At 42.0% G+C, this 27,207-nt stretch overlaps 1 protein-coding gene across 5 annotated transcripts in view; it reads left to right on the forward strand.

Annotated features, from left to right (window-relative positions):
- Positions 1 to 27,207, forward strand: part of TRAK1 (trafficking kinesin protein 1) — a 376,613-nt gene that overhangs the window by 26,753 nt on the left and 322,653 nt on the right. For all 5 annotated transcript variants that reach the window (XM_078663533.1, XM_078663532.1, XM_078663534.1 and 2 more), the window contains exon 2: positions 501 to 695. Coding sequence is in view for 4 of the 5 variants with exons in the window: in XM_078663532.1 (XP_078519658.1) it covers positions 501 to 695 (195 nt within the window). In the remaining variant the exon portion in view is untranslated. The remainder of the gene's footprint in view (positions 1 to 500; positions 696 to 27,207) is intronic.

A 27,207-nucleotide genomic window follows, 5' to 3' on the forward strand; every position in this document is an offset into this window, starting at 1 on the left:
CTCTGAACGTGAGAGTACACTCACCCACTTACAGATGTAGATTGTGTGTTTTTTCCTGTGTAAATAATGCACGAGCTCAGCTTGTGAAATATATATTAGCACAAAAACGGTTCCTGATTTTTTTTCAATATAATATCACATACCAGTAACTATAGATTTCTTTGCAAGCCTGTTAATCCAATGTCTAACTCCCCACGGACTGTAGAGCCGAGCTTTTTACGCCACCTCCCGCAGGTCTTATTTCTTTATTTGACCCCATCTTGAGTTAAATTTTGGGAAATGCCTTTACTTAATTCAGATTTGTGCATTGATTATGGTTAGTTCATACAAAGAGCCATTGCTCCACCACCTGATTCTTTCTTTTATGTTGAAGGCATGGATGTTGGTGGGTAGCAATTAGTTGTGTGTGTAAACACAAAGAATCATTATTTGATGTACTCTGCTGGTTGTGTCTCTTTATCCAGTTATATGTAAATAAATGTTTATTTCCTTGCTCGTAGATGTGTGCAATAGTACTGACCTTCCAGAAGTTGAAATCATCAGTCTGCTGGAGGAACAACTCCCACATTACAAGCTAAGAGCAGACACAATCTATGGGTATGACCACGACGACTGGCTCCAGACGCCGCTCATTTCTCCGGATGCCAACATCGACTTAACTACTGAGCAGATCGAAGAAACGCTGAAGTACTTCCGTAAGTAACTGCTCCTTACTTGGTTCTTTTTGCATTGTCTTCAACACATTGGTTGGGTTAGTAGAGGTAAGTTTGGACAACACCGTCTGCAGGGTCTGTAAATGTCTGCAATTCCCATGCTTGTTTGCTTTTTAACGATGAAATTGTGCAACGTCTCTGAATTGTCATTAGGTTTTCTTAGCTCTGGCTTGACAGTGTAACTGTTGATAGACATCATGTGATCAAATAAAGAGTTTTAAGAAACTTCACCAAGAAAGGCGCTCTGACTCTACCCAGATATGGATTCCCTTGAGTACAGATCTTGATTGGTTAGAAGTTGTATGCTTCCGCATCAAAAGAGTGATTGTATTGCTCTTTTGCCTTGTTTTTATTTAAATGAGAGATCTGATGTCCATCGTGGGATCCCTTGGTGTTGTGCGGTAACTCTTTTGTACTTTGAGTTGCTGCTCAATCTCCTCACTGTAGTCTGTTGTGTTTTGTACCACCACTGCCCCACCTTTGTCGGCAGCCTTTACGACAATGGAGCAGTTCTCACTCAGGTCCTTGAGTTCAAGCTTTTCTTCTCTGGTGACGTTGTGACTGATATACTGTCTGTCTTCCAGTGAGTCCATCACTTCCTGCATGACGACCTGTTTAAATGCCAATATGCGTTGGCTCATGCAGTAGGCCCCTGGCGTGAAAGTAGATGGTGGCTTGAATGGTGTTGCCGTAGGTTTAGGATCGTAGGTGTTCCTGCCAAAGTCAGTGAGAGCGAACAGTATTGATTTTAGACTTCCTGAAGATTAGCATTGTGGGGAAGAAACTGAGTGCCAGAGGGTACTTTTTCCATAGTCCCAGGATGTAGAGTCAGAAGGGTTGCTCTCTTACCCTTTCTTCAGTGCCTTCTTAAGTTTTAGATGTGTGATTGAAGGCCCTTCCATATGTCTGCAATCTAGGGCCCAAACCTACGGCATCATAGCAGACCATGGGGACACTAAATCAGTAGATCAACCTGCTCTTTACAGACACTAATCTGTTACACTACACTAAATCTTAGAGACATTCACACACTTCATTTCACTGAAGCAGAGAGGGATAGGTTTCGGAATCCTAGGGAGAATTACCCACAACACTGCACCTTTGGCAGGTTAAGACACCGCACTGTGTTGCATCATATGGAGACTGACCCACCAAACCCACCAAACTCCGCTGCACCCTAGGATCACTAACTCAATACTTTGCACTGCATTGTACAGCACTGACCCTCTGCACTGCATTACAGGCTCAGTACCTCACTGGGCTGCACTAATCTAGAGTTAGATTAGAAGAAACATTTCATACAACAAAAATGAGGATCTGTGTAAAACTGAAATTAATCTAACCATAAATAATTATGCGACATCCTTTTCACAGGGGCCAGGTATTGTTATTGCGGAGTACCTTGGAAGGGCATTTCATACCAGTTCACTATAGATCTTCTCCAGAATAGCCCTCTTTCAAGGATCATAGAGGACCTTAATGGTGTCCTTTCTGATTCTTTTAAGCAGAGACTGATCACAGCTGCCAAACAAATCTCAGTGAGCAATACAAAATTCGATCACTGAGCTTCCTCTATATGTCCTTCCTCCTTGGCAATCACCTCCCTATGAATCAACTGCAGAGAGGCTTCGGATCCGGATACAAACTATGGCCACAGTGATCTCCTTTTCCATGTAGACCAGAATCCGATCTCCGCGCGAGTGGCTGTGGCACTGAATTAAGAGGATCCATACTGTCAGAAGGCTCCGGAACACTTCGCAGAGGCAGTATCGAAGCTAGTCCCAATCGCCCCCCCCACCAGTGTCTCCGCTACTATGAGCAGAATACACCAGCAAGAGGGAAAAGGGGAAGTGGAAGAAAGAAGAGACACCTTGAACTTGGTAGTCACTGGCAAGCCTGCTGGACTCTTAGTAACGTCTGCTGTCGGTCCCAAAGGAGTGCCTAATACACAGAAGGGGGAGAGAATAAACAATCACCCATCTCTTCTTATGCCACTCTATATTAGATAAAAGTAAGCTTATCCTACCAGTGGTTCTCAAGGCATTTGCAACTCTTCATGTAGTGGGAATACTCAGCAGAAGACTTTCTGGCTATAAGGCAAGGGAGACTAACATTACTCACTGTACTGTAATTGAGAATTCTCTCTCTGTCTAAGGTTCACTTCACTAAGTACCTGAGAGTCCTCAACTGCGGCTGTATTAGGGTTCTTTCTCGGCAGAGCCTTTAAGTTCAGCTTGTCACCAAAATGCAATGTCCTGGCCAAAAGGAATTCCTTTAGCGCGCAAAAAGGAACAGGGTAAGGTACAAGAGGAAAGGTGAAGATAGGGCAAGCGCAAAGGGTAGGGTTCTCTTGGCCATAAATACGAGCTCAAAATGCGTGCCAGCAGTCTTACTGTAATTGTCCCAGTTGCTGCTTACTCCAGACTGCTTTCACTCGTATTGACGCTGTGCTCTGAAGCGCCGAACTTCTCAATGTCTCTGCTGCCGGTCTTTCTCCTCAGGTGCGAAGTCGAACGCTAACCTCACTCGGACTATGGATTTGAGACCTACAGTCTCTGAGTCTAAACTAACCCTCACTCTGAGCTAACAATAGTTGCCCTGGAAAAGCCTGCTCCTCTGAACTCCCGTCAGGAAAATAGACGCGGAGCTCAGGGAACAAGCGATAGATTTCCAGAACGAACTCTGTTTAAGTGCGCAACACGGAGGTCTCGCGCTTCCTAAGTCAACTAGACCTTCTAGCTTTCTACAGTGTAGGAATACAGCCCAACTCGTCGGCCATCTTAAGAAGGGATACCAGATACTTGTATAACAAGAATTAACTAACTGGAACACAGGAACTATTTACAAGATACAATGAAGTCTTTTACTACAGGCAAGGAAACCAAACATTTACCCGATTGGGTTTTATCAATGTTCGAGGCTTTCCCTGAAACGGAGGAACACAGGTCGCTGCAATTCGTAAGATCCTGACAGTACCCCCTCTCAACTACCGATTTATCGGTCCTGCTTTGCATGGGTTTCGTGCATGAAATCTCTTAATCAATTGTGGTGCAGGAATGTTAGATACAGGTTCCCACGACCTGTCTTCTGGGCCATACCCTTTCCAGTCCACCAAATAATGGAGTTTACCTCTCTTGAATTTAGAATCTAAAATGTCCTTGACTTCATACTCGGAATGGCCTTGAATATCTAGGGGGTTGGAGGTTTACTTAAACGCATTTGTGGTTTGGTCTTTTTCAATAATGACACATGAAAGACTGGGTGAATACCCATCTTAGTAGGTAGTTTCAATATTATTGTCAATGGACCCAAGACCTTCTCAACTGGATAAGGACCCACAAACCTCGGTTGGAACTTTCTATTCCCTTTTACACGAAGATTCTTAGTAGATAGCCACACCAGATCTCCCTCTCTATATTGTGGAGCTGCCTGTCTATGTCTGTCAGCACATCTCTTGTAAGAGGTCTTAGCTTTGATTAGATTTTGTTCTGCAGATTTATGAAGAGAGTTAATATCTGATATCAAATTCTTTACTGCCGGAACCTGCAAATCTTCTTGAGTTACAAAGGGGTTAGGGTGGCGACCAAAATTCAAATAAAACGGAGAGTAGCCTGTAGAAGCGCTCCTCACATTATTGCAAGCAAATTCAGCCATCCACAACCGGTCTGACCACTCACCACCCTGATCAATGAGAAACAAACGGAGGTATTGCTCTAACTCCTGATTGATTCTTTCCGTCTGACCGTCAGATTCAGGATGATAACTGGTAGACAATCTACTCTCAACTCCCAGTCCCTTAAGATAAGCTTGACAAAAATGAGAGATAAACTGGGGTCTCGATCTGACACCACAATTTTAGGAACTCCATGAATCCTCACAATGTTTTCACTAAACACAAGAGCTAACTCTGGAGCAGTAGGGGTACCCACCATAGGAATAAAATGGCTCATCTTAGTGAAGGTGTCCACTATCACTAAAATGATATCAAACCCCTTACTAACTGGCAGATCTACCATGAGATCCATGGAGATGGTGTGCCATGGATGAGTAGGAGTGGGAAGTGGCTGTAGAAACCCCTGAGGAGCCTGTCTACTCGATTTACCCCGTGCACATATCTCACATGACTGCACGTACTCCTTCAATGTAATGGGTCTAGCCTGCACACCTACTAAGTTTCAACCAATTAATCGAATGTAACTACAACTTATACAGTTTTAGGAGCTAACCCAGTGAGAATTGTGCCCACAATTCTTGGTTAAACAGCTCTGTAAGGACCTGGTGTGACCAGGTCTGACCGGGAGCTCAAACTAAGTCCATTGAAGGTTTCAAGGGTTATGTTAATCCAATTTATGAACACTTGTCCTATTCAACAACATTAAACATTCAAAAAGTTCTGGTTCATAATCAACGTAATTTTTACTGTATGTGAAACATCTTATTCATATGGTTTCAGTAAATACAATAATTTAAATAGAGTGATACTCTTTAACAATACACTGTTAAATCACATATGTGTTTTGCATACTTTACACCAATTGAAAAATCAAACGAGAAACAATAAAAAATCAAAACATATCCCAATGCATTTCGGGTCATTATGCGACCCTTCTTCAGGGGTAATCCTTTGTTCAAAATGTTTAAATCCTTGATTTTCGGTGCATGTTCTGTGTGTAAGCACTTCAAAGAGGTATTTCCAACACTGTAACAACAGTAATCGCCATCAATAACATATCAGTATTTGCTTATAAGAATCTATATGATGTCTATAGTCATGCACATGAAGTATAAATGAGTAAATGAGTCTTAGAGTTACTAACAGCGGAACTCAACAATGTGAGGGAATTGGTCAGGACCAATAAGTTGCTTATGCCCAGGTGCAACATTATTTAAAACACCCTACTGTCATGTGTGTGCCTATCACCAAACACCGCGTGAACAAGAATATGTGCAACTCAATGCACCCAGATTGAGATTTTCAACTTACGCGCCCAATGCACACGAAAGTTGACGGTTATAAGGACTCAAACGTGCAATGTCCGGCTCTGTGAATTTAAATGGGTCCTTTTGTCAATACAAAGGTTAATAAACATTGGACCAACAAAAAACGTCTCGCTAACTAAGTGTGTAGCTCGCCGGCTTACCAGAAAAGGGAAGGGTCATGAAAGTCAATCTCGTGTTTCACGCGCTTCACGCGCACTGCGGTGCAGCATCGACCAGATAGCCTTAAAGTTCCCTGTAACGAAATGATGTGAGTACATCAGTCTCGCACCCGCGTTTTCCCCTGGGATAATATTCCAACTGCGCAGCAAGCGCTTCTATCATGCCTACCGTTACTCCGCCGTGGCGTGCTCTAACCCTTGACCTGATGATGACTTCCGGAAACAACATCCGGTGCACCATGACCTGCTTTAAATAAACGTACGCCCTAACGTCAGTCTAGCGTCCAGTTCGGAATGCGTGTGCCCTTAAAGCGATAGATGCTCCTAGTCATAAATACCCATTGGAGGATAATGCGGTTTTTTGTGATAGAATCTACCCGGTTGGTGCAAGTCCATGTCATGATGCTTGACCCAAGCAATAAAGAATTGTGGGGGACCTCAAGAGTGTGCGTGTCTCTAAATAACGTGAGGAAATATTTAACAATATTTATGGCGATCCTAGCCTAATGTGTTATCGAATGAGCTCAAAACTAAAAGCTAAATCATAAGGGAAAAAAAGCCTCCATATACTTTACAAGGTCACAATGTGCATTCATGCAAGAAATAGTGTATAGATTTCTTAATCATACTGTGTGCAATCAATACATCATAGTCTTAACTCTGACTGTACAGTTGACTCTAATGGTAATCACATGGCTACTTTTTAACAATCGTTCAAACAACAATCGAATACATAGGCGATGAACACTATTAATGACAAAATACATACAATTAACATACAATTACTACATAATGTAAAAGCAACCGATTAAATTCTGTCTAATGTACGAAGGATCACACCATCTCTTTATCAATCTGTACGCTTCTTGCCATTAATGCAATGTAAACCTAACAACACCTGTGTACATAGTAACCTAAAACAATACATGTTTTAGTCCTGTCCAAAAATAGTTCAATGTTAGAACTATCTAATTATCAAACATGATTGACATCTGCCTATTGGATCTGTTCACAAGAAACATAACATCTCATATTGGTCATTGAGCCCCCCAGGGGTGTGGGTGCCCAATCTTTTAATCCAGAATGTCTCTCGACGAGACAAAGCAACAGTATGATCAATACCTGGGTGTTTTTCTACCACTTCTAACACTGTGTATCGCAATTGTGGTATAGTGTGTGATGCACTAAACCAATGTGTTGCTAAACTAGAGGTGATGGATTTGTTGCGTATTGTACTCTTGTGCTCGATTATTCGAGTCTTGATTTTTCTTGATGTGCGTCCCACATACGTGAGCCCACATGGACATTGTATAGCGTAAATGACTCCTGCAGTGTTGCAATCAGCACTTAATTTCAAAATGATGCTTTTGCCCGTTTGTGGGTGTGCAAAGGTTTTGCTCACAATGGTGTTGTTGCACTGTCCACAGTTATGACACTTTCTCATCCCTTTGAAAATCACTGTTTGGTTTCTTTGAGGTTTTTTGAGTAGCTCCCTTATGTTCTTAGCGCGGGTATATGCTATTATTGGGAAGTTTTTGAATATGTGAGTGAAATCAGGTTCATTCGCTATCATTTCCCATCGTTTCCTCAGTATTTGTCTGATCCTGTCTGATTGTGTGGAATGTTTCATGACGAAAACGATACGTTCACTAGGTGACTTCTCAGTTTTTCTCAGTAAGCTCTCACGGTCAATTGATCGGACGCGCAGCTCTGAATCTTCTAGAACCTGAAGAGGATACCCTCTGTCAGTGTATCGCTTTAATTGTTCTTTGATAGCTACTTCACACTTCTCTCCATCCGATGAAATTCTTTTGATCCGCATCAATTGAGATGTGGGCAAATGGTTTTTCAAATTTCTTGGATGTGCACTAGAATAGTGCAACGCGTTGTTGACATCCGTAGCTTTGCGGTAAACAGTGGTTGAAATCCCCTGTGATGTTTTCTGTATTTCTATGTCCAAGAAATGTATCTTTGAGTCTTGTACATCATAGGTAAATTGAATGCGTGGGTTACGTGTATTAAGTTCCTGAATCCTTTCAACTAGTTCTTGTTTCGTACCCCGCCAAAGAACCAAAATGTCATCAATATACCTTAAAAAAAGTATCAGGTTGTCCATCCATCTGTGGTCTGAGAGTATGTGCTGTTGTTCAAAATATGCCATGAACGTGTTGGCATACGATGGGGCTCCTGAAAACCCCATGGATGTCCCAGTTTTCTGTAGAAAAAAGTCTGATTTCCAATTGAAATAACTGTGAAACAGTGAAAAATGTAACAATTCGATTAGAAACACGCCCAGTTGTTGGTCTATGCCTGATTCTAATAATCTCCATTCAATGGCTTCCAAACCTTCCATATGTGCAATTGACGTGTATAGTGCCACGACATCTATAGTGCACAGTAATGTGCTATCATCAATGAGATCATTCACTTCGGATAGTTTAGTTAGACAATCCGTGGTGTCTTTCAAGTAGGTTCCCCATGATTGTACTAAAGGTTGTAAATGGTGATCGACGAAGCGTCCAACTGGTTCGTGTATCGATCCGCATCCTGCTACAATTGGGCGGAAAGGTGGATCCTCCAGGCTCTTATGGATTTTGGGGAGCATGTATATGTGAGGCACTTGTGGTGTGGTAGTCTTCAAGTATCTGGCAGTGTTAATGTTGATAGTCCCATCATTTTCTGCTTTGGTGATGATCTTGTCTAACAAAGCACTGAATTCCGAGGTAGGATCCTTTTCAAGTTTAATGTATGTGAGTGTGTCTTGTACATGCTCTTCTACCTTACGGTCATAGAAGGTGGTGTCCATCATCACAAGGGCTCCTCCCTTGTCCGCTGGCTGGAAAGTAATAGACTTGTCCTGTCTCAGATTCTCCAGGATTCGTTTCTCACTTTTGGAAAGATTAGAGTGTTTCGGAATTTCGTACCTGATAGATTCTAAGTCCTTTTTTACTAAGGTTTCGAAGTTATCCAAAATTTTATGCGAGATGGGGGACATGAACTTACTTTTGGGCTTGAATGTTTCCTTGGGTCGCTGTGACCCATCAGATGTCATAGTGGAAAAGAACCATTTGAGTCTCAGCTTTCGTAAAAATTTGAAAAGCGCGATCTCTGTTTCCAGGCCATTAGATACATAGGTGGGAACAAATGAGGTTCCTTTATTTAGAATGTTCAGTTGATCTCTTGACAATTTACGACTGGAGATATTTACGACAAGGTTCCCTTTTTCGCTACTACTCTCTGTGGTCTTCCTCCTTCTGGAACTTTTTTTACTGCTTTGTCCCCTCCTGAGCCGTTTGGTCTTACTTCCGTGGGTGGGTCGGGTGGATGTGTTGCTGATTGTCCTTCCGCTAAAAAAGAAGGTTGAACACCTCTGGATAACCCAGATGATGTGGATTCTTGGGATTCTAGGCTCACAATTGGAGCCGGTGCCCTTTGTAGGGTCAAGTCTTCATCCTGTACAATACTCTCCTCGGACGATGTCTGTTTAGGGGTCGGCCTGCTTGTGAATCTTCTTTGTGCATAGGCTTCCGCCCACGTGTAGACTTCGTCTAACTTGTAATCGATCGTATCTCTACGAAACTTGCGTATTTTGCGGTCGTGTACTTCTTTCGCATGGATATCCAATCTACGATTGATGTCTTCTAGAATTTTTGTCCAATCCTCAGATGGTATGGTTTTGATCAGATCCTGTTGTAGGTTATAGATGTCTTCTTTTAACTCGTTCAAGATCTGTGACAATTCCTCTATGATCAAAAGAATCAAATCGAGCGAACATTTGTTTAGGATTGCCTGCCATTTGATCATGAACGCCTTATTGAATTTAAACAACATTGGTTTAAGTGCGATGCGAAGCCCTCTCGGTATCCTTTTGACTTTATGATATTCTATGAGAGTTGTCGCGTGTAGCCTTTGGTTGATTTCTTTTCGCATAACGTATTCTAGTTGCTTCAACATCTGTGCTGTGGTGCCCTTAGAAGTGCTGAATGTGCGAACTTGTTCAATTAAGGAATAAATCGATGCTGCCTCATCCGAGCCGTATGCCTTAGCTGGGGGTCGCGTAACTATGTGCATGACTATAGACATCATATAGATTCTTATAAGCAAATACTGATATGTTATTGATGGCGATTACTGTTGTTACAGTGTTGGAAATACCTCTTTGAAGTGCTTACACACAGAACATGCACCGAAAATCAAGGATTTAAACATTTTGAACAAAGGATTACCCCTGAAGAAGGGTCGCATAATGACCCGAAATGCATTGGGATATGTTTTGATTTTTTATTGTTTCTCGTTTGATTTTTCAATTGGTGTAAAGTATGCAAAACACATATGTGATTTAACAGTGTATTGTTAAAGAGTATCACTCTATTTAAATTATTGTATTTACTGAAACCATATGAATAAGATGTTTCACATACAGTAAAAATTACGTTGATTATGAACCAGAACTTTTTGAATGTTTAATGTTGTTGAATAGGACAAGTGTTCATAAATTGGATTAACATAACCCTTGAAACCTTCAATGGACTTAGTTTGAGCTCCCGGTCAGACCTGGTCACACCAGGTCCTTACAGAGCTGCACGTACTCCTTGACATGAGAGGACAACCCAGGCCACCAAAAATACCGCTGCATCAAATCCAGGGTTTTGGAAATTCCCTCGTGACCCGCTACGGGGTGGTCATGACAACTTTGTAGCGCTTTCTGCTGCAGAGTGGATGTTGGGAGATACAGTGCATCCTTGAAGTAAGGTAATTGCTGATGGCAACGTCTTCCTTCTCCAAGCAAGACCCATGTCAGAATCTCCTCCTGCGACAAACACTTCCGGACCTCTTCTTGGAAGTTGTCAATGGAAAGGGTACAAATAATCTTAGCTTCTGGAATGATTGGTTGAGGTTCCACAGCATGTTCGCATTCTTCAGTATTCAAACGGGACAAGGCATCCGCCTTCCCATTCTTAGGACCAGGGCGATATGTGATCACAAAATCGAAGTCCGCAAAGTATAAGGACCAGCGGAGCTGCCGGGGTGACAAAGTCTTTGCTGTCTTCAAGAACTGAAGGTTTTTATGATCAGAAAATACAGTCACAGTGTGTCTGGCCCCAAGTAAGTAGTGTCTCCAGTCTTCGAAGGCGTCCTTCACTGCCAACAATCCCTTTTCCGTGATGGTGTAGTTTAATTCTGCTGGAGTCAGCTTCCTTGAACGGTAAGCCACCGGGTGAAGTTGTCCAGTCTGCAGATGACGTTGCGAAAGGACTCCACCAATGGCTTGATCTGAAGCATCTGCCTCCACAATGAAGGGTTCCGCCGGATCAGCGTGTAGCAAAATGGGAGCAGACACGAATTTCTTCTTCAGGTCAGAGAATGCCTTTTCTGTCTCATTAGTCCACTCGAATTTGACTCCCTTTTTCAACAAACGAGTCAAAGGAGCGATCAACTGCGAAAATCCTTGAATAAAGCATCTGTAAAAGTTAACGAAGCCCAAAAATCTCTGAATCTCCTTGATGTTATGTGGGGCTGGCCAATTTTCCACAGCTTGCACCTTCCCAGGATCCATAGTGATACCCTGTGGGGAGATGACAAATCCCAAGAATTCCACCTTGCTTGCATGAAAAACACATTTTTCCAACTTCACATACAAGCAATGAGCCCGAAGTCGCTCCAAAACCAATCTCACATGCTTAGGATGATCCTGTGAATTCTGAGAGTAAATCAAAATGTCATCCAGGTAAATTATGGCAATGTTATCAATCAAGTCGCCCATGATGTCATTAATGAAATGCTGAAACACCGCAGGTGCATTACACAACCCAAAGGGCATCACGCAATATTCGAATAGGCCAAACCTTGTACGAAAGGCAGTCTTCCATTCATGCCCTTCTTTCATACGAATAAGGTGATAGGCACCTCGCAAGTCCAATTTGGTGAATACCTGAGCTTCCTTGATTTGATCTAACAAGACTGAAATCAACGGTAAAGGGTATCTGTTCTTTATAGTTGCCTGGTTCAAAGCGCGGTAATCGATACAAGTTCTTAAGCCTCCCTCTTGCTTCTTAGGAATAAAAAATAAGGGAGAGGATACCGGCGACTGAGAGGGTCTGATGAACCCGTTAGCAAGGTAACGATCCAGATACTCTTTAAGATGAGCATTCTCTGCTTCCGTTAGGGCATAAATCTGACTGCACGGAAGAACGGCTCCAGGCTCTAGGTCGATTGTACAGTCATACGAGCGATGAGGCGGTAACACTTCGGCTTCCTGTTCACTAAAAACAGCTTCAAGATCTCGGTACTCCGCAGGAATTTCCCCAGAAGACATTACTCCAATTGACTGACCTCCAAACGACAACAGAGACGCCTGAGATGGTTCTTCCAAAACTGCTCTGGGTCCATAGCAATGTTCCAAACAAAATTGAGTTTGCATACTGACAGTTCTGCTCTCCCAGTCAATAGTTGGGTTATGAGTAACTAACCATGGTAACCCCAAAATCAATTGAAACTGGGGTGCATCAATCAAGTTAAATTGCAGCGTCTCCCAATGTCCATCGGACTGAATTAACGTTAGTTCTTCAGTGTGACTGGTGATGGGGCCTGAGGTCTAATTCGTTCCGTCCACTGCTCGCACTGGTTCCTGCCTTTCTTTACGAATAGCTTGAATTCGCATGCGACGAGCGTATTTGATATCGCAAAAATTGCCAGTGGCCCCTGAGTCTAACATAATGGCCACTCCAGAAAACTGAAGTTCTCTGAACTTAATTGTCATATGAAGGATCACATGAGGAGTCATGGTCTGTAGAGTGTTGAGAATTAAATGGGATTCTGGAGCCGAATTCTCCTCCTTTACCACCAGAGCGACTCCGCCTACTGATGGCTCACCTCGTTTCCCTTATACGGAGTCTTTGGCCGCTTAGTGCATTCCTTCACGAAATGCCCGGAGCCCCCGCAGTATAAATATCGTTTCTTAAGTCGTCTCTGTTCCTTTTCTTCCTTGCTCAGGGGTCCCCGGACTGCTCCAATTTGCATTGGCTCTACATCGTTATAACTTCCAGCTCCCTTCTCCGATCGAGTCCGATCAAAACGAGGGAAAGCGTCTCTCCAATCTTTTCTCTTCTCCCCTTTGCGTTCCGACTGGCGAAAATCCAGTTCTAACACCAAATCCACCAAGGCAGATAATTCCATCGGACGATTAGGGACTTGAGCTAGAGTATCCTTAATTTCATCTCGCAAACCCCGATAGAACAACGCCGCTCTCTTTTCTTCAGGCCAGTTGGTTTCTAGGATGAGTTTATTGAATTGCGTGTGGTACGTGATTAAGTCTTTGGATCCTTGACGCAACTCTAGCAGCTCATTATCTGTGGCCTGGGAAATCCTTCTCCTATCAAATATTCTAAGGAATTCACTCTTGAATCGAGCAAAGTCACAAAGAAGGGGATCATCTTCACTAATCAATGGCATTGCCCAATTGGCTGCATCACCCCCCAAATAGGAAAGAATAAATGCCACCCTCGACTGAGCATCAGGGAAGAGTGTAGGCCTACACAGAAAATGTATAGAACACTGCGTTAGGAAAAGTTGAGCCTTTTGGGGATCCCCCGTGAATCTTTCTGGGGCTGCTAAAGGAATTAAGGGAGAGACCGAGTGAATGACCTGAGCTACAGCCTTAGGGTCAGGGCTGAGATTACTAATACTAGGAGTGGATGGACTCTGAACTGGATTCCCCATAGCGAACCCATCGACCTTCTGAGCTATCACCCTAGTCTCTTGACGAGACGCCACCAATTCCTGCTTCAAACTTTTATTCTCTTCACAAACTGCACCTAACTCTCGCTGAATTCCCTCTAGAATATCTCCCAAAGTCTTCAAATTCATTCCCTCAACCATACTGCCCGGGCAAAGTAAATACGTGGGCACTTCAAACTGTCAGAAGGCTCCGGAACACTTCGCAGAGGCAGTATCGAAGCTAGTCCCAATCACCCCCCCACCAGTGTCTCCGCTACTAAGAGCAGAATACACCAGCCAGAGGGAAAAGGGGAAGTGGAAGAAAGAAGAGACACCTTGAACTTGGTAGTCACTGGCAAGCCTGCTGGACTCTTAGTAACGTCTGCTGTCGGTCCCAAAGGAGTGCCTAATACACAGAAGGGGGAGAGAATGAACAACCACCCATCTCTTCTTATGCCACTCTATATTAGATAAAAGTAAGCTTATCCTACCAGTGGTTCTCAAGGCATTTGCAACTCTTCATGTAGTGGGAATACTCAGCAGAAGACTTTCTGGCTATAAGGCAAGGGAGACTAACATTACTCACTGTACTGTAATTGAGAATTCTCTCTCTGTCTAAGGTTCACTTCACTAAGTACCTGAGAATCCTCCAACTGCGGCTGTAATGGGGTTCTTTCTCGGCAGAGCTTTTAAGTTCAGCTTGTCACCAAAATGCAATTTCCTGGCCAAAAGGAATTCCTTTAGCGCGCAAAAAGGAACAGGGTAAGGTACAAGAGGAAAGGTGAAGATAGGGCAAGCGCGAAGGGTAGGGTTCTCTTGGCCATAAATACGAGCTCAAAATGCGTGCCAGCAGTCTTACTGTAATTGTCCTAGTTGCTGCATACTCCAGACTGCTTTCACTCGTATTGACGCTGTGCTCTGAAGCGCCGAACTTCTCAATGTCTCTGCTGCCATTCTTTCTCCTCAGGTGCGAAGTCGAACGCTAACCTCACTCGGACTATGGATTTGAGACCTACAGTCTGTGAGTCTAAACTAACCCTCGCTCTGAGCTAAGAATAGTTGCCCTGGAAAAGCCTGCTCCTCTGAACTCCCGTCAGGAAAATAGACGCGGCGCTCGGGGAACAAGCGGCAGATTTCCAGAACGAACTATGTTGAAGTGCGCAACACGGAGGTCTCGTGCTTCCTAAGTCAACTAGACCTTCTAGCTTTCTACAGTGTAGGAAGACAGCCCAACTCGTCGGCCATCTTAGGAGGGGATACCAGATACTTGTGATACAAGAATTAACTAACTGGAACACAGGAACTATTTACAAGATACAATGAAGTCTTTTACTACAGGCAAGGAAACCAAACATTTACCCGATTGGGTTTTATCAATGTTCGAGGCTTTCCCTGAAACGGAGGAACACAGGTCGCTGCAATTCGTAAGATCCTGACACATACAAGCAATAGATTGATTTTCAATTTGGTGCTACTCCCCCATAGTGAGAGCAGCGTAAAAGTATTTCATAATGCTTCAATATGATGTATTGATTTCTGAAATATCGTATTTCAGCGGAATTGTCTAATACGATAAGGCTGAGGGAGGTTTTTCTTTTATACTGCTGGAGATTCATTAAGTTGTTTGTTAAATACATTTCGTAGTGTTTCGATTCAGAAAGGTTTAGTTATTTTTAGGACAATTTTGTAGATAATCTGCCAGTTGTCTGCCAAGGTTTGAACTTAACAGGCTGTTTTCCAGTTTCTGAGGGCAACAAACATACTTTTCCAATCACAAACACCTATTTTGTGAGTGCAGAAAATAACTAGTTTGTTAAAAATGTTTTTAGAAGGGCAGGGTTCCCATTGAAGCGCATGGTGTTTGCAAATGCATTAGACTTATTGATTTCTGCAACTCAATAAACAATCAAAGAAAAAAAAGGATGTAAAACTTGATTCTTTAGTGTTCTCCAGTGAAAACATCACAGAGGAAGGGCATAATGTAGCCGATGTTATGTTATAGCCACGTATGAAGCACAAAGGCAGAAACTGGCTTAAGCTAACACCATTACACGGAAAATCTTTTCAGCATATACATGTAATAAATAGCATCCAGCAACCACTTCCACGTTTGAGCTGGCTTAATTTTTGTAGCTTAGTACTGTACCAATATCTTTACCTTATGCCCAGCTACAAAATGGAAGTTTTCATCTGACATTCTATAGTGTAGCTGGTGCATTCTTGATGCATTTTATTATGAGCTTTCTCTCTAAATCAGGAACATCTTCCAGTTCCTTTGTTTGTTTTGCATAATTTATGCAGCACATTAAGGTTTTGAGAAAATAAATTACATAAGTTTGGCATGTCTGCATGATGAATTTATTTCGAGTTAAAAATCATGACACATTATTCCCTTGAGTGGACGAGATAGGTGGTGGTACCCAGTGCCATGCTGTAGACGGAGACGAAATGGTGCCCATATGTGCTTGAGTCGAGCGGTTGGATGGATTGTATCACCGTACTGATCTGACATGTTTTGACTGTTAGCAGCTTCACGTAACCATGCCCTCAGAGGCGGCACCCTTCTCTGCATCCATCTCACGGCCTCTCATCTTTTAGCTAGAACAAGTAGAATGGTGACGAGGTGCAGGTATGAGGCGGGGAGGTTGGAGGTGTTGCCCAGTATGGCCTTCTGGGGAGAGAGTTCAGCTGGGGTATCCGTTATCTCAGAAATCACCAAGAAAACATACACTAATTTGAGGCAAATTCGTGATAGATCCAGGCCATATGGAGAAAGTTTGCATTAGGAAGGTCAGATCTAGCACATTTGATTTCAGTGCCCCCACTACAGTTAGTAATGCATTAAAGCATGTAGTAGTATTGGTGTGGATATTTAAATTGTATAAGTTTATGCTTGTAGGAGAGTGGTGTGTTTTTTACACATGTGCGCAGCAGTATTCCGAGGTGTTAAAAGACAACAAATGTCCTAAAGAGATCTATTTAAGTCTAGGTTTCGGTAATTTGTCCAGTGCATCTGATAGGAACCCAGCGTAGAAATACTAGATTAACCATCCCACTTTGGCTATATATATGTCTTGAGGAGCTGCATATCTGGCAATGGTGCAGGATAGTTGAAGAGGTTAGACCTAACAGACGATTGGAGTCTGAGATATCAGTAAGATGTCAACAAAGTCTCATTGAAGCGGGCACAGAAACTACTATAGGAGATAAATGCATCCTTTCCAAACAGGTTGCCAATGGGGTGTATATCTGCCCGTCGCAGTAAATCCCACTATAGGCAATAGAGGATTTTGCGCCACCTACAGCTTTGGGGAGAAGGGAATATCATAATACATTTTTCGGGCTAGCTCCCATCATGCTTTGCTCAAAAAGGCAAGCACAGCTGAAGTCGGCGATACGGCGAGCGCAAGGTAAGGGGTTTCATTAATTTATTTCATTCATTCATTCCCGTCGTATATCGAATTCCACTACACCCCACCCCACTGCCTTACAGTATTTACCTGTGTGAGCCTCCGCTGCTGGGTTGCCTCAGTTGGGAATGGCTGTCTTCGAGAGATACTTTACTATCCATTTTCCCCCCTGTGAGTTAATATCATGTTTTCTGGGTACTTCCCTGTAGATTCAGTCTCTTCTTCCTGCAATTCAGTGATCCGATCTACAGTTCTCGTCTGTGCCTCTTCTCTCATTAATTCTGATTATTCCTGAATGGGGCAGAAGTTGTTCTTTACAGCCGGCGGGCTCTCCCTCTCCCAGCAACATCAGCTGCCTTCGTCTATACAGACTGACATCAGACATGATACTGGAAACATGCTAGGGCAATAGACATGAGTGAAGGGGGACAGCCCCTCTGACAGCTGTAGGGCGAAGTAACAATATCTTCTCCCTCCTCCCAGGGTGTGTGGCGCTTTTGTTTCAGCATTCCTAGCCTCTCACATCAGAATTCCAATCCCTGTCATATTTTACAATGCAAAATATTTTCATTGAGAAAGTTTAGCCGACCTTTGTAGCTTGCTCCAGTGGCAATTCTATTTCCACAAATAGGTAAGGGGTAAACGAACTGAAAAGATCAATTTTCATTCAGGCCCCACCTATGTATGAAACTGATAGTTTCTGGCAGGGGTTTACATTTGAATTATTGACTGTGATGACATCCCAGTTCCACTGTTTAGGTTGTGCTTCTGTTTGGTCAAACATTTGAAAGCACTGGCGTAACGAAAAGTGAGGGCGCCTCCCTGCACGGTACAGATTGTATTCAACAACGTAATCCAGGCATTCTTCGTGCACCTCTTTGTTCCCATAATTAATTGTGTACTGTGAGTAAAATAAACATGTCTGCCCTTCTGTTATGGTGTGTACACACTGCATTCTCTGTTATAAGTATTGTAAAGCCATTATAAGCTGCATTTTGGCTTTAATGTCATTCAAATAAACCTTTTTTTCCCCCCGAAAACAGTTTATTAGATCATAACGCTTAATTTAGAAATGTTCTGCGTGCATCATAGTATTTCCTTCTAAAATGTGCAATATTTAAGCTAAAGAGAAGTATCCATAAAGTGATATATTTAGGGTTAGTAAATACTTGTTTTGTGGTGATTATTCATAGCCGATAAAGATTTGTATTTCAATAAAAAAAACTATTTTTTATTTGGACTCAGTCAAAAATCATAATGGACGTTAGACATCGATCATCAACACAGTAGCCGTGTCTCTGGTTAGCATTTGGGTAAAATAGGCTTCTGGTGTTCAGCTGTTTAAAGTTATAAAAACACAAGTCCCTCATTTTGACATCATAGTCGTGCATTTTGTTCATACGTTTCAAGTATTTTTTACCTTTTAACTGCAGCATGTTTGACAAGTAAAGACATGTTTGAGAACTTTTTTCAGGAACGACCTAACTCAAAAGCATCTACAAGTCTTGATATGTCAAAGCCTTCTTCAGGCTTGGAAGTCTTTACTGCAGAGGTAATGGCCAGAAACTCGAATGAGATTTAAACATTCTCACACAGAGTGTAGGAAAATAGGTTGCTGAATAAGGGGTGCTCGCTGGAAGTGCGTGTAACACACGTCTTATCCCGTGAACCATTATTGGTCTAAACGTCTATCAAATATAATTTGAAGTATTATCTGAAACTGTCGACAAATTAACACACCGGGATAGCTCTTTGCATCCTTGGAACACTGATAGAATACTGTGGGTTGCCTGTCTCGTGCAGCGAGTCACCTATTAATCAACACGTCATCATCTTTTGAAGGAGCTTTTCTCATACCATATTAATTGTCCTGAAGATGGTCTGTTGACGTCTGCAACCAAGACCGAAACGTCGACCAACACATCATCTCCAATAACAATTTATTGATCCAAAGAGTCTCCTTGGTTCATGTTTGACTTGAGTTACTCTTGGCTGATCTAGTAGGAGTTGATGTCTAGATTATGAACTGATGTGCCACTGATTTGCTTTATCTGTTCATAACTGTATATTGTGAGATAATTCTCTGTATGTTCCCCACATTTAAAATCTGATAAAATTCAGTTTCTAAAGAATAGGTTTTCCGTGTGCTTTCTCTAATTCTTTGATCTATTTGAGATTTAATCATTGTTATCCCGCGGATACAATAGAGTTAGATTGTCTCCACAACTAACCTGCCTGACTAATGCTTTTAATTTTTTCTTCACTATTCTTTCAAATAAATCCCTTGTAGACAACTTTCTATTGATACATTATATTGCCCAAGCCTACAAGGGTTTACTGGGTTACCCAATCTCCTTTGACACCTTACACAAGCAGCAACCACAATTCTTGTCAGGGTGAAACACAAGCAAACCCCAAATTAACCAGTGCTCAACCATCTTGTAACTTGGCACAAAAGCAATCGGGCTTAATTTGGAGACAATATATAGTATTTAATGCGCACTTCAAACAGCAATAAGGTGGAAACACAGCACACAAATTAAAAAAAATAGAGTAAAATTAATAAAATTATTTGAGACCAAAACAACAAAAATCCAAGCAATAGACCCGGAGATATACAGTAGTAAAGATTTCAGTGAAAACCGTGCTTAGAATCCCAAAGCACCAAATGTGATATTGCTTGTTCCTGATTTGCACTGCTTGCAGTGCTATCTTAACCTTTGTTTCCTGAGCTGTAGCTATTTCCCGTTTCCTTGAACCAGTACAGCCTGCAGTGCTACCTTGACTCCTGAAGCTTTAGTAATTACCTGCTCCTGAACCAGTACTGCCCTCAGTGCTACCTTGACCGCTGAAGCTTTACTAATTTCACTGTTCCTGAACAAGCACTGCCTGCAGTGCTATCTTGACTCCTGAAGCTTTAGTAATTCCCTGTCTTGAACCAGCACTACCTGCAGTGCTACCTTGACTCCTGAGCCTTAGCTCAATTATTGTTCCTGCCCCAGAACTGCCTTCTATGCTACTTAGTTCGATTTAAGGAATCAAGAAAACAATTTTAGTATACCTGTGTAGCCTCCCCTTCTATATATCCTTTTCCAGTCCCTGCCTTTCTTCCCATTTCCTTGGTTCCAGTTCTAGTTTGCTGTCTTTCTATTCTGCTGTCTTGCTTCTGTTACCTTGTATGTTTGTTACCTGCTTTCTGCCAAGCGTGCCCTGTGATTTCCTTCCTTTTCTGTTATGCACCCCTCCTTGCTAGCTCCTTGTCTATTGTGCTTGTGTTTAGTTCTACCCCTTTGCTATTACTGCCTTGCGTGTTCCTGTTTGATCGCCAGGATCCGTGGGCACAGCTGTCTACCTAGGTGGTGTTTCTTGTTCGCTGTGAGTATTGTCTTTGAGTTACAGTTATAACATCCCCATAGGTATAAGCTCCATAGACCCTGCCTGTGCATGCATGTGTTATATGTGTGTATTTTCAGTCAGTATATGTAACCGCAATTGTGGGTGAGGAAGTTACTGAGCTTCAGTCTTACCGTGTGGAGCTCCCGAGTGCTTTACCCCATTTTCCCCTTTATTGTTAATGTTGTATTATATATGTCTTGCATGTCTGTCCTAGGTTTAGTTAGTCTGAATGGTGAATTGCCTTGTGAGTGCCCTTACTCTCTGAGCCTTAGCCATCTTGTTCACTGTACAGGCTTCTCCTTTGGATCCCCTTTTCTCCTCTGGGTCCCTGTGTGATCCTGGGCAGAACTGTACTACTCTTTCTGTGCACTGTACATTTTCTACCCAGTCCCCAGTCCTTGCTCAAGTCCCTGACTGTGTTCCTGACATAGTCCCGGACAGTCCTGACAAGAGATGTTTGAGATTTCCTTCCTCCATGCCCTGGCTCCAACTTGTCTGGGGATGCAATAGACTAGTGTGAAACCCGTTGTAGGGCAGAGTCTTTGTGGTGTGCCAGTGTGGTAGGTGACAGATTCGTCAACCTATCAAGTCAGAGATAGCCCATCCTGCCAACACCTATTCCTCCTTTGTCTCACTGTTTGGGAGTAATACAAAAAGACAAACTGCCAAATACGCCTAGTCATGTGACCAAGGATACAAGCTGCAGGCACCAAATGGTTGGAACAAAAAAATGCCAACTTTCTAAAAGTAGCATTTTCAGAATTTGTACTTAAAATCTGACTTCACCCTTAAAGAGGGTCTTAAATTACAAGTCTTTAGACAACAAACTCGACATTCCTGCCTGCGCCCATTTGAAAGTTGTCACTTATTAAACGTAATAAGATGACCCAATGTTATCCTATGGGAGAGGTAGGCCTCACAGTAGTAAAAAAACAAATGTAGGAGCTTTTCACTACCAGGACATGTGAAACTTGAAAAAGTACATGTCCAACTTTTTAAATACGCTGCACCCAGGCCTCTGGGCCATGTACGTCAAAGGAAGGTTTAGGCCTCGCAAGAGGTTTTTCGCAGGTCTGGGACATGCCTAACAGCCCCCTCATCAAGCATTAGGAATATCGGATTGAATTCAAATCATACAAACCTCTGTATTTGTATTTTTCCAGTGCTACTTTTTACTTTGACCAGGAAATTGTAAATAATGTTGTAAAGTTCTAGAAAATAGATGTTGTATATATTGATGTGCTGTTATGTATGAGTGTTTTGAGTGAAAGCTGTTATGTTGGATGATTATGTCTATTTATATGTGATGTGGATTTGAAAAATAAGTATTGTGTTGCATAAAAAACAGAAAAACTTGTGACCATTTAATTGGTTATCTCAATGCAAAATTAATAAAACTCATTTGATTTATTCTGGAAAAAGAATTCCCCAAGAGTTACTGTTTTGTTTCAGTAACTCGAGTGATAAGTAAGGATCATAGTAGAAATAGGTTGGCAATATTGGTGCTCGTGTTGGTTTGTAGCAGACCCACTAGTAGCATTTAATTTAAAAGCCCTGGGTACATGTAGTACCGCTTTACTAGGGACTTATAAGTCCATAAAATGTGCCAGTTGGGTGTAATCCAGTGTTACCATGTTTTAGGGAGTGAGCACACACACTTTAGCACTGGTTAGCAGTGGTCAAGTGCATAGAGTCCTAAAGCCAACAAAAAAGAGATCAGCAAAAATGGAGGAGTAAGGCAAAAAGTTTGGGTGAAGACCCGCCTAAAGCTGACGGGTCTAGCAAAGAGTGTGTCAAGCCGTTAAAATATCCTTTGTGGACTGTTCCTTGCATCCCTTGTTTGTTTGGGAAATCACCCACACACCTCAAACACATTGAAAGATAAGGCGGAAACACCCTGTACTGGTGCACAAGGTTCCATGCATTGCCTGAAACTTTTCAGACAGACTCATGCCATCCGCATGGCTGCATCCCCACTTGTGTGAATTTGTGGACTGGTGTTAAGAAACGTTATATGACCTGTGTTTTGAAAATGAGGGTTAGCTATAAAATGCACTTATTCATAGCATTGAGATAGCTGCAGGCCTTTTCCAAATCTCTGCTGACGTAGAGTTCCTTACTTGAGTCCTTAGCAGGGAATTTAGCAATCTACCTATCTATCTGTAGGACCATCTTATACTTGATTTGGCCCCCAGATTTGTGTCCTCTCTGCTTTGCTGGCTGTTGAAGTCTGTGCACTTTGAACCATGCGACTCATGTGTAAAAATGCCTATGAACCCCCTTTAAACATGATTACAATAGCTAATTCATGATTGGCGCATGTACATGTGGGTAAGTCCATAGTATATGGCTTTGAAAGTGCACCTAGGGCCTAGAAGTTAAATGCCGCTTATGGACTGCAGCAGCTATAGTGCCATCTTCCACAGTGGCAGTGCAAATATGACTACCATGTGTAGCCTGACTGCTGCATATAAAACCTGCATTGTGACTTGGGGAAGACCTCCCTTTTAATATTTGTAAGACACTCGTATTTAAGCCTTGTAGCACACAAGGTAGGGCGTGTGTCAATTAAAATTGGGGCATGTAGAACATTTTAATTACCATATCCCTGCAGTGACAATGTCCAAATAGCTGTTTTCACTGTGGCAGGCCTAGTTGTCCTGGATAAAAAACCAGAGTACAGATTAAAATGGAAATAGTGCTAACTGTGTAATGGGACCAGCTAGAAACATTTTTTATCCACTCTAATAGTTAATAAAAATTTAATCCCATAGTGAAGTCCGATTTCCAATAAATGTTAAGGAAGGTAACTCTTAAAAAGTTATCCTGGACCAGCCTGAGCTTGCATTAGCCTGTCCTCAGCCCTGAAGCAGGTGTGACGAGATGTGAAGTTCCTCCCAGGAGTCACACAATAGGTTGACCTGAAGGGCAGGTACTCTCCCCAGAGCTCAGCTGAATTTTGATGGTGGGGGTTGTGGGCTCCACAGTGTCAAATCCTGCCAGTCAGATCTGTTTGAGCCACATGTAACTCTTTGCTGCACTTTAACAGGTGCAACTAGGCTGCCCGTGCAATTCCTGTGTAGTCTGTCTGGGTGGTACCAAACCCTGCCTTTGTTCTACCAGACTTCTGTCTCCTTGTTTTGCCTGGGCAAAAGGCCTGATTCAAACTTGATTTTGATGCTAGTTCTGGGAGGACACTAGTGATTACCATAGTGCACTCTCCTTCCCACCCAAAACTTCAGAGACAACGTTTAGTCTGGCTGAGTACTTGATGTTTTGAAAATGCCTTGGCTCACGGCATTTTGAGCCTGTTCACAGTGAGGCAAACCATAACTACTGAAAATGTGGATAGGATTGCCCCAGGAGACTTTCACCCCTTTAATTAGGGAGTGCCCAGGAGACACCCCTGCCTATTTGTGCCAGACATAAATCTGGCACAACAAGGTATTTCCTTAGAATACTTTTTGAACCTGTGTTGGAACAGAAGAGGACTGGACCTTCTGTTTGAGACCTGAGAGGAGCCCTGAAAGACTGTACCTGCTCACCCTTTTACCCAGGACAAAGAAATGGGCTGCATTGGTCAGTTGGCTGGCATCCTCTGTTGATAAAGGGACACAACTGCAAGAGGCCATTTCCCCAAAGTGGTCAGCTAACCAGTAGTGACTTAACTTTGTTGTCTGAGTCTTCCCGATACTTGGCATCATGACGGGGGAGGGGAATGAGATTAGTGGGCTGTCTCCAATTGCTTCCTCCGGAGCGTAGGCTTTGTATAGCGGTAATCCAGAAGTAAAGGCTATCCTAAAATTAACTACCTAACTCCAGGAAAACCATGATGTCTCAGTTATGGATTCCATAAAAATGTAAGGCAAACTCACATTTCTCCAAAATTCTTAAAGGGACGGATGGTCTCCCTATTTTCAATCAGAACTTTCTTTTGAAAGATGAGAGGAATCCAGCAGGTGAGGTAAAAAAATCCCTGTAGATTCTACTAAATATTCTTCAGTAATGGATTGTAGAGGGATATTAAAAACATTTATCAGGATGTTGGGGATAGCTGTTGATCTTGCATCCCACTGATCAAGATGCTTCAGCAGTGTTATTGGTGTCAGGGTCCTGGGCTTTCTTCAGGACCTGGATCTCGAATTTGAGGTTAATTGTGAGATCTTTTTTTTGTTTATTTTTTCTAATTCGAGACTAGAACACGCATATTATTCTCACACTTCCATTCATTCTTGCATAGTGCACAACATTACTTGTGCCATTGGTCGAGTCTTCCATGACGAAACCCTGTGGGGATATAGTTTAGGATATGACACACATTCTTAGGAGACAAAACAATTAGTAGCATAACGCTGAAAGGTCTATCAACTCTATGCACGTGTTTTTTGTGAAATATCAAATAGTGCCCTTATTTGATTACAAATACAAACATCACTGCTATTCCACACTGTAATCACAATCATATAGACCGTATTGTTTTAACCCCTTTAGTGCTGCCGTCGGCCAATGGTCGTCGCAAGCACTACCTTGCCAGTGCTGCGCACGTCCTCTGGCCAACGCGGCCGCACCCGTTTCTTCGAACGTTCAGCACTGGCGCAGAACGTACGAAGCAACAAATGGGATAAACAAGCTAGCAAAAAATTCACCCCACTATAAAGCTAGTGATGCAGTGACACACTCACTTGATCTTACCATATCTAGAAGTTAATCGGGCCACATGGAGAGGGCCACATTGGGGGGACCCTTGTCAGACACTAAGGCATAAATGAGAATAAAACTCGAATCTGTGTCTTAAGAAGATCTTTACCACTACTAAATAGGTGCAATAAGAGTCCCATAGTCAAAGGAATCTCCTGCCACTTAGCCTAAATTGTATAGTGTGACATGAGGATGTTATGCATATGATGGTGTCTTTTTTTTTACAATGGTGATGATGGATGGATGGGTAGGCATCAAAAGCGACAACGCGTATTCTTATGGAGTAGCTGAGAAAACCTTATGTTCATATAAATCCAGAAATAATTAGATCAAGAACACAATTTTATATCTCTTGAATGGACCATAATAATAGTGTGATCAATATTTCAGTATCGTCTGTGTGGGTGTAAACTGGGGCACCGCGTATTATTACGAAACCACTGTGAACAATCACAAGCAAAATTCAAATTTAGTGTCATGTGTATGGACCATATTGCTCCCTGTAAATACTTTAGTATCACCTTTGTGGGCCATACTAATCAATATGATAATAGCAAACACTGTGTATTTTAATCACCCTCATGTTTTGGCATCAGAACGTGTGAGGATCTTGTTTATGATCGAAGTTTCTCTTGATTACTACTATTAATATCTAAGGAAGGAATGAAAATATTTTAAAGCATTTAGATAACATAACCCTGTGTTTCTATTTAACACAAAGTATTAGTGACCACTTGTATCTCTAGGCAGCGCAATCACTCCGTGTGAAAAACTTGGTTCCTGTGTGTATAATGGCAATGGCTGGGAGCTGATCCACTGGTGCGACTATAGAAGTGTTCTGCTAAGCATACTCGTATATTTAAGAAGGGAACAAAAGTGGGAGCGCTAGTGGTATTATTAAGCTTCCCCAAATCAAAATCCCAAATAATAATCAAATGTTCCTATCTATCTATCTGTCTGTCTGTCTGTCTATCCATCCATCCATCCATCCGTCCATCTGTCTGTATCTGTCTATCCGTCTGTCTAACTGTCTCACACAAAAGAACAATTATATTATTTCTTATATTCTTCTGAGCTCTGAATGGACATCTATTCAAAGCAGGTATTTCTTGGCACAATTCTTACCCTGTACATTTCCTGTTAGTGATTCGATCATTTACTAATTTTTCTCTGCCTCTTTCTTCTCTATAGTGAAACTCTTAAAGGTGCACCCTAGGAAATTTGGGGCGATACCTTCCCTTTGCTACCCTGGAACACACTTGTGCCTAATGTCTACTTAGGTAGTTTTATATGGATTTCTACGATAGGTCTAATGGTAGTGAGATGGAAAAGAATGAGTTGTGTTCCTGTTCGAAGTAATCCTAATATCTAGTCACAGTTTCATTGTTAAGCTAAAATAAAGGTAACACGTAGGCATATAAAGTTATTTTATATTTTAATAACGCTAGGTCCTGGTGTGCAAAAAGTGTCTTTTATGATAATCATGCATATGAATATCACTATAGTCACATTGTGGTGGTTTCTAAAACATGCTCACCCAAAAAGAAAATGAGACGAAGTGTTGATAATTGTATTATCAAATGTGAAAATGATGAAATATGAAGGAGTTGCTCTAGTCAGAAGGTTTTCAATATAGGCCTCTCCTTCACCAACTATAAATAATCTTACGCCCTGCTTTATATTGGAGACAGTAGATAAAATTAAAGAATTTACAATTCTAATCAGACCTAAAATGCTGCTCAGAGTCTCTTAGGTTAAGAAAAAACACATTTAAAAATTAGGTGAAGAAATATGTTTAAGTGTTAATTCCTCCTGGATATTGAAGTAAGGTACACACTAAGCTTAAACATTTTTTCTGTTTGCATTCCGGAAATATCACTTTCTAAGGGCGTTTTCTAACTTGTATGAAAACGATCTGATTATCTGTATTGTATATAATATTAAGCAAAAACTGTGACCCTGAAGTTGATTATTTAATGGCAGATCTTAAAATATGATGAGTAGAAATTGTGCTGAAACTCCACAATTAAATAGTCCAACCTAAATGATTTAAATCCCAGAGTTCGGAATATCTCAATGCAAACTGTATGACTATGGTTGAAAGTTAGTATGCTT

This window comes from Lissotriton helveticus, chromosome 10 (assembly GCF_964261635.1).
Source record: "Lissotriton helveticus chromosome 10, aLisHel1.1, whole genome shotgun sequence".
Classification (NCBI taxonomy): Eukaryota; Metazoa; Chordata; class Amphibia; order Caudata; family Salamandridae; genus Lissotriton; species Lissotriton helveticus.